Source organism: Ischnura elegans, assembly GCF_921293095.1.
Source record: "Ischnura elegans chromosome 13 unlocalized genomic scaffold, ioIscEleg1.1 SUPER_13_unloc_3, whole genome shotgun sequence".
In the NCBI taxonomy this organism is placed as follows: domain Eukaryota; kingdom Metazoa; phylum Arthropoda; class Insecta; order Odonata; family Coenagrionidae; genus Ischnura; species Ischnura elegans.
The window spans coordinates 5,885,089-5,896,064 of NW_025791659.1; the positions used below are offsets into that span (position 1 = coordinate 5,885,089).

General features: G+C 40.2%; 1 protein-coding gene across 3 annotated transcripts in view; it reads left to right on the forward strand.

Moving 5' to 3' along the window:
• Positions 1-10,103, forward strand: part of LOC124172825 (transcription factor E2F5-like) — a 57,110-nt gene extending 47,007 nt beyond the window's left edge. For all 3 annotated transcript variants that reach the window (XM_046552318.1, XM_046552317.1, XM_046552316.1), the window contains exons 8-9: positions 3,546-3,602; positions 8,952-10,103. In XM_046552318.1, the coding sequence (XP_046408274.1) occupies positions 3,546-3,602; positions 8,952-9,097 (203 nt within the window). In that variant the 3' untranslated portion in view covers positions 9,098-10,103. The remainder of the gene's footprint in view (positions 1-3,545; positions 3,603-8,951) is intronic.
• Positions 10,104-10,976: the final 873 nt, after the last annotated feature.

Below are 10,976 nucleotides of genomic sequence, written 5' to 3' on the forward strand. Positions count from 1 at the left end.
AACTCCGCTGTCTCAAAAGGGTTAATAAGACTAATAAAGATTATTATAAGCAAATTTTTATATTCTACAGTAGAAATTCTTTAAAAAAAATTGTTCAATGTAGTTAACTTTCTAATTCTTTTACCGAGATTGAGTATTTTATTCCCTACAGTTTCTTTCTCTGCAGTGAGAAATTGAATGCTGCTTGCAACAAACAGATGCCATTTCGAAACAGTCCTGCAACCATGCTATCTGTTATGGAAGATAGGAATTTTGCCTGCGTACCCATGAAACTTCAGATAATGCTTACGTAACGTTTCGAATTCGCGCCATTGTTGGCAGCATAAAAACATTGTGGTGCATCAATAGCTAGTGTAGTAGTAAAGTAAAACATTGTAGTGCATTACTAACTGGGCAACCCTCCAAAAATCACGAATGTATTCATCAATGCTATACAATGTTTTCTTTGACAAATACATAATTATTTAGTTGGGCAACCCTCCAAAAATCACGAATGTATTCATCAATGCTATACAATGTTTTCTTTGGCAAATAATTATTTAGTTTCATTTTAAATTGTTCAAATGAGGAGACTTTTTTTAAATTATCAGGCAGAAAGTTATATAGTGAGAATTGAATATAACTCCATACCTTCATGTAACATACTTTTAGCACTCCTTTTTCAGTGTCTGGTGGAATATGCAAACTATCTTTATTTCTTATCTGATATGAATGTCGTTCGGTGAATTGGTGTTCCTGGTGAAAGACTTGGTATGCTTTTTTAGAAATGACATAAGGATTAGGATATAAAGGGAAGGTAAGGTTAAAATCTTATGAGCTTCAAATTGAGGTCGATAATATTCTCTTATCATTTAGGTATAGCATCATTGTTGCAGCTTTTTTTTCAGTAGTGAATATTCTGGTGCTACTACAGCTTTCTTCTCAGAAAATGATTCCATATGGTAATAGTGACTGAAAGATAGCAAAATAAACATTTTAACCTTTTCCCTACTAAAGACATGAATATGTGTCTAGACGTTTTTGACCCGGGAGACGAAAGCTGTATATTTTCATTGGAGATTATCCTATGCAGGTGAACGAATGCTGAATATATATGTTACCTAGCTCTCCCTCTTGTATGATGGTTGCGGGTGTGCAATGTCTTTGTTTCGGGACCCAACACCGCGGAGCTTACAAGGGGAATACACGACCTTCGCATCGCCGATCGAGCTCAAATTTTGCGAATCGGTAGTTTATGGGTACAAATATAATATGCCGAAGCGAGACGATGCACTTCTCGTAAAATTCCGAGAAAAAAGCAATTCAAAATCGTAAAAAATGAAGCTACGCTTTATAAGCCATTTTCAACACCAATGTTAAACAAGTGGGCGGCAGCCCAGTGTATACGGCATCTGACTGTGGAAGAGAAGGTAGCGAGTTCGATGCTCACGGAACTTTTTTTTGTGTTAATTTTTAAGATTTTTATTGTTTAAATTTTTAAAGTTCGTATTCTTATCTTCGTTACTACTATGGAATGTATGTTTTGAAAAGTTTTTTTTTAAATATTTAAATCAGGAATGGATCAGTTTGGGATTAGGAACTGAGGATGAAGGGTGCATAGAAACCCAGCGTCGGCATTAGCCTGCTCTTAACGAAAGGCACCAAGGGGACCACGGCTTAACGTTCCATCCGACGGCCGGTGTACTGCACAACTAGTGTAATCCACATTACACGCAGGGATTGAATTTAGGAATGCCCCTTAATTCTTTACTGAGATTTGGATGTGGAAGGCCAGAACACTGCCTCACCACTCCAGTTAATCCTTTATTTGCAATTTTCAGGATGGAACTCATCATAAAGACGTGCAAAGCAAAGTGATTTGCGGCAACACGAACAAGCAGAAAGGCGTTTTTTCCACAACCGCAACCACTTTACCCATTATTCATTTAATGTGCGAAGGTCGTGTATTCCCCTTGTTAGACTGTACACTCGAAATCCAGGAGCAGGTGCCTGGACCCCTTGTCTTATATTACCCCTCTCAGCGGTAAGAGACTGCGGTCATAAAATTGTTAACACAGTCCTTTTGCAAAATAAATGTTTGTTCCTTACTCAAAAAATCTAAACTAAGAATTGAATTATTCGTCTTTTGAGTGGCATTTACAATTTTTTAATGAAATTCTATGTTAAATATTAACTAGAATCTCAAGTTCTGTATAAACATCTCCATGGAAATTGTTGCAGCATTAAATACGTTAATATTGACGGTAGACCTACTTTCAAAATCTTACAATTCTCAGAATAAAACGAGGAATTCAATTTTAAGTCCGCAATTTACGTTCTAGCAACAATTATCCATGTACCAAATACATATAAGCAATACATAAGTTGACCGCGAACTACTGTCGCAGGTAGGGTCGTAAACCCGAAAAGGAGGGAGCACAACTACTCTCGGAGTCCGAGATAATGCGGAGTCCCCAGGAAAGGTTGAAAAAGGTTTGAGCTGAGAGCTTTTGATCATCTGCGAGACTCATCTTAACAAATGTCTTGCAAAAATGCTTCGTACCAGGAGAAAGAAGAGTGTTTTGTGGCTCAGTACAGCTGTCATGCTAAGATGAGAACTCCACCGTCTTGAAACGGTTAAGAGCTAACTTTCCCGGTGACGATCTCTTGCGATGACGAGATTGCACTCATATTCCTACAGCTCCATGTAACATTACTGCCAATACCAATGTTAGCAATTCCATAAATATCGGCCAGTACTTTATAATAGGGTAGTTTCCTTCATCAAAGAAAACGAAATGCATTGATTGCGATTCCTTACCCTCCATTAGTGTATTCATAGTATACAAATTATTTGGTTTTATAAATACCGGTTTAGACGAGTGTTAATGGTCCATTTTAACCTCATTTGAAAAAGGTCAGATTGGCGTCCATGCGATGCCACTCCACTTGATGTCACAGGGACCTAGTTTCTATACGAGTGGATAGGAGTTTTACATCGTCTGAGATTACCAATGCATGAATGAGGCAGAGAGCTCCGGGAAACATTTTTTAATAATCACCCGCTAAAATTACCTAAGTTCGGAAAGTTTCCTTCGTTAGATAGGGTAATAATAATCCTTATTTAAGCCAAGCGCTACCTGCTAGCAGGGTACTCTCCTACCTGCTAGCAACCTGTGTCGTGTCAGCGCTCAAGCCTCGCCCCAAGGTCACTTCACACGCTGACAGCTGGAACCAGAGATACATCACACGGACTTTTCCCATCATTCCTACTTAGCCGTCGTGTTTTCCCGGGCTTAAAATTTTTCGCTTTTCATTTAATAGTGAAGAAATAGATATCATCGTATAAAAATCTAAATGCGGGAAATGCGTACTCCATGAGCATATAGGCATTAAAAAAATAAATAGGAAACCATCCTATGGTATCTGTCCATCCCTATTTCTAAGCAGTGACATATTGAGGAGGTGATAGGGTCACCCTTATTAAGGTCAAGGACATTAGCCTTGTTTGTGTACCGCATGAGATGATTTGTACTGAACCTTGTTCTGACCCTCTCTCATTGCAGATTCTGGCTTGCCTGAGCTGGACGATGAAATTATGGAGGAGCTCATTGGTGCTGATGGTGAGTTCCGTTTATTATAATTCTCTTATTTTTGTGAACTCTTTTCCTTGCTTGTTGCAGTCTCTCCTCACTCTCAATTTTTTTGTCTAACTTTTTAACAATAACAGTAACAAACCAGTACCTCCACTGCATAAGCGCTTAATAATCGCCCACTGAATCAAATCCGCTAGATAAATCTAGATATCCCATATAATACTAGATGAGCGGATTTGATTTGGAGAGTGATTGTTGACCGTTTATCGAGAGTGGATATACTGATTTTAATAATTTGTGACTTAAAATAATAAAATTAGAAAAAACTCATTAAACCTACAAAAATAAGTATTACAATGGCTTGTTAGAAAGGCATTTGCTCTATTAATCTACGTAGGATACACTGGGAAATGCATGAGTGGATTTAACCTTTTCGCGCCGAGCTCCTTCGCGGGAAGTTGCTTTTGGCTCTACGAAGGGTTTGAGATTTTCTTTTTCGCCCCGTACGGAGTTTTTTTTCGGCTTGGGACTGACCAGGTAGTCGCTTCCTCCCCTTAATGACCTTTCCTAGCGGGGTCCCTCGGCAACTGGGCAAATATAATCCTCGACCCTTTTCCCCGAAGGCAGGCCATCCCGGCGTACTTTTGCGGTCAGTTTATTGTTGCCAGTGCAATTTTAATTGTTTTAATTTTTACTGTTGCATTAAATGTCAGTTCATCAATGTATTCCTTATATTTTGCAATGCCTGTAGAATTTTTAAACGGAGTTCTAAGGTTATTTTTAGGGTTTTCAGCAAAACGGAACTATATCATAGCCAAATGAGCTTTTCCGAGAAGAGTGAGGTTATCATCTTCCACGTACATATATCAGTATGAGAATACTTACACCAATGAGAGTACTTACAATGTGAGAGTAATTACCTGGGTAGAGCAGTTCTTATTCCTGCAATGGTATGGAATGCTTCTCACAACATGTGTCTACGTAAAACATTCCCTATTGGTACATTAAATGTACGAATTTTTAGGATATGCATTGATCAGTATTTATAGCAAAATTCGTTTATAATACCTTTGTGTTCAAAGGTTGGTAAGAGGTTATTATAAATAGCCGCTGTAATTTTGGCTCACGACAAAGAACTGAGGGAATCAAATTTTATTACATAACGAGGGCTTTTTTTCATAGAAGTTAAATCGGATATTCTATCGATTTCACCGCAAATGTACACTTAGGATGTAGCTAACAGAGTACGGTATACGGTAAATTGTTCTAGGTGATGATACTCCGTTAATATGAACGCTAGAATTCTGTTTAAAATTTGGAACCAATCAGCAGAACATGCAGAATGTAATTACTCGCATTGATTTTCAAAAAATGCAACATTTACGTTTTTAGTTATTCCACCTTATAAACAAATAAGTGACCATGAGCACCTTCCTTGAGTGGACACTGAGAGCCGGAATGGGCCGAGATAATCCCCACGCGGACAATAGGAAAGGGTTGAACCTCTCACGCTGAGGGTCCCTAATGGCGGTTGGGACCCACTTCGCATGCTTGACCGCGAAACCGTGAAAACACGGCCTTTGGCCTTTTGCTTCGAAAAATTCCAGCCGTGAAAAGCCGGCCTTCCTTCTTTAGCATCAGAAAATTCAGGCCGTTAAATCACGCCCTGCATAGGGAAGAGGTTAAAAAAAATGATTTTTTTGTTTTAACTTTGGAAATTCTAGACTTGTGATTTTTGTAGCTATCAAGCTAGCTTTTGTAGCTATAAGTTCGGGAAAACTTTACTGATGAGCTCATCTTTCGATGAAACATTATTGCAAAAATTTCGAGGAATTGAAATCAATCTGCTTTGTCATCAAAAGGAACAGGTCACCTCGAGCAGGGCTTAATGGATTAAAATTGATTTAAAAAAATTAATGAATTAACATTTTTTATACAGGGTAATTTATACTTTAATTTTAATATTTTAAATACAGGTTGTTTCTAAATGAATAGCGGGGTTTTGATACTTTCTAATACGTATTACACTAAACTTACAGCTGTTAGTATTACATCAAACGAAAGAGCAACTCAAGCAGATTTGCATATAATCGTACAATTATTCAATGCATGCTCCATTTGTCACATAACACATGTAATGTGTTGTGCAAATTCTTCCCAAGCGTTGAATAGCCTCTCTTGAAAATTGTTGCAGCAGCTGTGTCAACCCTGTTTCTTAATTCATTAAAATCAGCTGGTGGTGTATGAAAGGATGTTATTATCAATTACAGCAGGGGTCTCCAATTTACACGAATCGCCCCACGGGCCGGATAGCAAATTTGCTGATTACTGAAGCATACCGTATAAGCGCGTGTAAGAGGCGCACCTTTTTTCCCAAACATTGCAGCCGAAAATGGGGGTGCGCCTCTTACACAAACTTCCTATCTTCCCCCCTTCCCCTACCCGGTCGCAAGTCCAAGGGGAACTGAGGGGCCTTGGTTTACAGCGTGAGTCAGTCATCTGAAACCCTGGGTCAAAATTAAGCAGGGGAGTTTCTCCCTTAGTGACGTATTTTTAAAATGCTCCTGTTTGAATTTTTTGTAAGCATCGCGCCGTCACGTCGGTATCCCAGAGGTGAACATTGAAAAGATCGCGCGGGGTGATTCGCTCCGGAGCGCGCGCTAAATTTACTGCCACGAGTGGGCACCCCGCGGCATTTATACTGCATATAGTAATCGCTTATCAAACGTAGGGATACGCGTGGTTTTGAAGGACATACCTGATTCGTCAACATCTGTCTTGCCGAGCAATTTCCATTACGCTGAGCACCTGATTTTTCAAAAATTATCTTCAGACGTTAATATGAGGATTTTTGCAACTGAAAATTATATTGGTGTCAAAACCTGCGGTTTAAAAAATTCGAACGAGTGTGTTCATTGTTGGACTAGCGCTGAAGGAGAGGTCGAGGGGAAGGAGCGCGCTCCATATTTCAAGCTACGAGGCTATGAGCGAAGGAGCAAGGGAAGAACACGTCCGATCTTGCATGTGACGTCGTTGCCTTTAAAGTGAAGAGGCGAAGGCACAGCAGTGTTATATACGCAGTTTGCATTGCCTGAAGTTTCCAGTCCGTCTCGTCTTGTTTGAATGCGCTTATGCTACGCTTGTTTCTTCCGAAATTGTGCTGTTAGGACTAAGTTGAATATTAGTAGCCTTGTTTTAGCTATAAATCTTTGTGTCACTCAATTAGAGCTCAAAAAACTTAAATGCTGTCAGATATACGTCGCGTTAGGTCTAATTACTTTTTTTAACCTCGTGCGTGTCATACAATTGCTGAAAGATATCGAGATATATTTTCGAGCTCAGAAGGTGACTCACCTAGCATTTGACCTCCAGAAACTCGGAGAATTGAACCTGGTAGACCGAAAAAGGTCAGTTGGTGAGATAGGGTAGGGATGAAATGCGTTTCCATTGATCCCCTGTAACTTGATAATTTCCTATTTTCCTATGGAGTCCCGGAAAGGAAAAAAAACGGCCCCTTGCACACACACCGAATTTAGACGGCCGGTAAAATATCGGCCGATATTTTACCGGCGAAGCGATGCTTGCACACACGCCGAATTTTTACCGGTCAAACGATAAGTTGCTATGTTTTTGAGCCGGCGACGGCGATCCACAGTGACAATGGCCGGCAGCTAACCGGCATTTTGCCGGTGCCGGCGCGTGTTCGGTACGTGTGCAAGCTCCAATGCTCTCCCATTGTTCGCTATTGGAATGTGGACGGCCGATATTTTACCGGCCGTCCAAAAACGGTGTGTGTGCAAGGGGCCTTATATCTACGACGTGGTTATTATCCTAAGGCGCTGAGATTGCCCCGATTGTTGTCCTATCTCTTGGGAAGGTTCATGCTATGTGCCTGTCGTGTTTTGCCTTAAAATTTTCCACGGCTGCAATTCTATTGCAATACTCCTGCGAGAGCTTTTAAACAAAATTGTTCGTGAGTAGGACAAGCAACGTAGAGCGATGACGTATGCGAAGAGAGGATCGGAACTCTTTCTACTCCCTCTTATGCCGCTATTACCGCCGCAGTTATAAAAATTTCCTCTTTCAAATAGTACTGAAAGAGGAAATTTCGACAACTGTCGAAATTCCAGGCATACGTCTGCAACACCGCACGATAGGACTAAAAAAATACCGTAAAATTTTTTTTCTTTATAGTTTCCTTCCTCAAAATAGGGGTGCGCCTCTTACACGTGTGCGCCTCTTACACAAGCTTATACGGTACAATATTCAGTAGGGTAGTTTCCTTCATCAAAGAAAACGAAAGGCATTGGTTGCGATTCCACCATTGCTTACCCACCATTAGTGTATTCATAATATACAAATATTTGGTTATAGAAATACCGGTTTAGACGAATGGCAAGGGTCAATTTTAACCTCATTTGAAGAAGGCCAGATTGGCGGCCATGCAATGCCACTCCACGTGACGTCACAGGGACCTAGATGCTATATGAGTAGATAGGAGTTATACATCGTCTGAGGTTACCAATGCATGCATGAGGCACAGAGCTCAGGGAAACATGTCTTAATAATCATCTATTAAAAGTGGCTAAGGTCAGAAAGTTTTCTTCGTTTGATAATATATTAATAATCCTTATTTAAGCCAAGCGCTACCAGCTACCAGGGTACTCTGCTACCTGCAAGCAGCCTGCGTAGTATCAGCGCTCAAGCCTCCCCCCAAGGTCATCTCACAAGGCGGGAGGGGGAACCAGAAATGCATCACTTGGCGTTTTCCCAGCATTCATACTTACCCGTCACATTTTCGCTCGCTTGAAATTTTCACTTTTCATTTAATCACAAAAAATAGATATCGTCATTTAAAAATCTAAAAGCGTGAAATACGTACTCCAGGAGTAATAATCTTTCGATTAAGGCAATAAAAAAAATAATAGGGAACCACCCTATTCTTGAAATGAGTGTGCAGGCCGGATGAAAGCCCTCTGCGGGCCTGATCTGGCCCACGGGCCGTATTTTGGTGACCCCTGACCTAGAGGATCACAACCCAATTTAACACAGAAAACATGTTGCACAGATACCACAGATTCTGTCTTTGCAAACAGTGAAACACATGAAGTTTTCTGTTCACAAGTCCCTACATTTTTCCTGTCGGCTCTCTATAACGGATGGGGACAAAAACATGTGGTTCCCACGCACATTGTTGCCGACAAACAAAACTGTGTTAGTTGCTCTTTCATCTGATGTATCATTTATTGTTGTAAGCTAAGTGTAATAAATGTTATACAGCGTTAAAGCCCTTATATTCATTTTGAAACACCCGGTATTTTTAAGCTATTAAAATGTTTTTAACACTTTTACCAATACTGTGCTTTTTCTTTCCAGCTTTGGCACCCCTGCTCAGGCTAAGTCCGCCACCTTCCCACCGGGACTATCTGTTTGATCTTGGGGACACTGAGGGAGTGAGTGATCTCTTTGATCTGTTCCCGTCGACAGCCCTGGGCACCACTGCAGTACAAAGTATCGAATAGCGCCATCAGGACGCGAACGTGTGTTTGTATATACTAGTATACACTTACGTGCCCACATTTGAACAAAAATATAATAGGAACGCAAATATTACCATGCTGCATATTTGCGGATGTTTGCGTACGAACACGTTCATGGTTGCGTTGCGCGTGTGGGTGCCTTCCCTGTCCTGTTGCATGTATGAGATCTGTTCCGAGTTGAGGGAATGTGAGTGAGCGTGCTTGGCGTAGCTGGAGAATGGCTGTGCGTAGCGTACAGCACTGTGTTGCGTTCTAGTATGAAGACTCCATTTCCCGGGGCTGGAGCAGAGAAGACGTTGAAGACAGGAGGATGAAATGATAAGAGCGTGAAGGGATGGATCTCCGTGATAAATCAACTGTTGGTTTTCTTTCTGTTGGCGGAGGACAATATGATTAATTTTTATGATCTTGTACGATCACTTACCTCTTTTTTTGTGCGCAGGTCCTCCAACTCTCTTCCTGCAAGGACTGTGGACCATGTGATAGTGGCCTGGACCACGCATACTCCCTTTTATGTTTCCGGCATCGACTGAATGAATTGATTTTTCCTCTTAGGATGATGAATTGTAAATGTGTTTCAAAATACTGTGGTCGAACGTCTTGTGGTCGGTTGTCTGTCGTACTATGAAGTGACTTGGTCAATGCTGAAATGCGAGCTATCAAACTTGCTTTGTCTGTGTTTGCTCCCAAGGTGATTTTATTCGCATATTTTCCGTTGACCAAGTTAATTTCTTTCCAAGGAATTGTCGTCGAGACGTGTAATTTTTATAGTGATGAAATTTGAAGGAAGAAATTTTTGCAGACCATTTTGGGTGGTGAAAGTTATTTGGAAAAACAGTATTTTCATGATTGTGAGTTGAAAATCAGCCTTTGAAGGTCTCGAAAGCGGTGGCCAAGTTATATATATAAATATACATATATGGCTCTTTGTAAGATTTACGTATGTGTCTTGTAAGTAAAAATGAATAAAAGAAGAAAGATTTTTGTATGCGGTGTGATTGATTTTTATGCCCGCCGTGCTTTTGCTGTCACAGGATCTGCCTTGCATGTGGTGAGACTTTATCGTGATGCATTGCTGTGCAGAAGATTCCTGCCAGTGTCAGTCAGGATGACGAGGTTTGACAAAATTTGGCAAAAGAGTGATCTGCTGTCATCAGAGCTTCTTTCTTATAATGCGTTACAAATACAGTGGAACTTGGTTAGTACGTTTCTGAAGGGACCACGAAAAATGAACGTACTAACCAGGAAAACGTACTAATGAGGAAAGTAAATAATAGCAGTCGGGGTTATTGCAATCAGTGAAAAAGTCGTCATAATTACAATTATTATCGGTAGTTTTCATAGGATCGCCTTCCTGAACTCTTTTCACATTTAAAATCAAGGAAATGAGCGCTACCATGAAAAACAATACCACGTGAATAAAAAACCCAATTTTTCATGGACATCCCGGAGACGATTTCATGATTACGGCGTCGTACGTTATGATCTCCCGTGATTTATCCTATATATATTTACGGAACGAGGACGAGTGAAGCTCAGACAAGCGAAGACAAGTCATTTTTCTTTCTCACAGCGTACTCGGAGAATATAACAACGACCCGGAGTAAGTCGACTGGTTTTTTAAACATGATAAAAATTGGGCAAAATTATATTGACTTTCAAATTACGGCAACAGCCGTAGACATTCGCTTCTGGAATGATACCATTTCGATTGTAAAATCGATCGATATATCGACTGATGACACGCAAGATTATTAGATTACGACGTAATTACAAGAAAATTTTATATTAAACAGTTGAAATTTACTTTCAAAATTTGTCTAATGTCGTCTGCTTTCGTTCCGAGATCAAGTATTTTTAA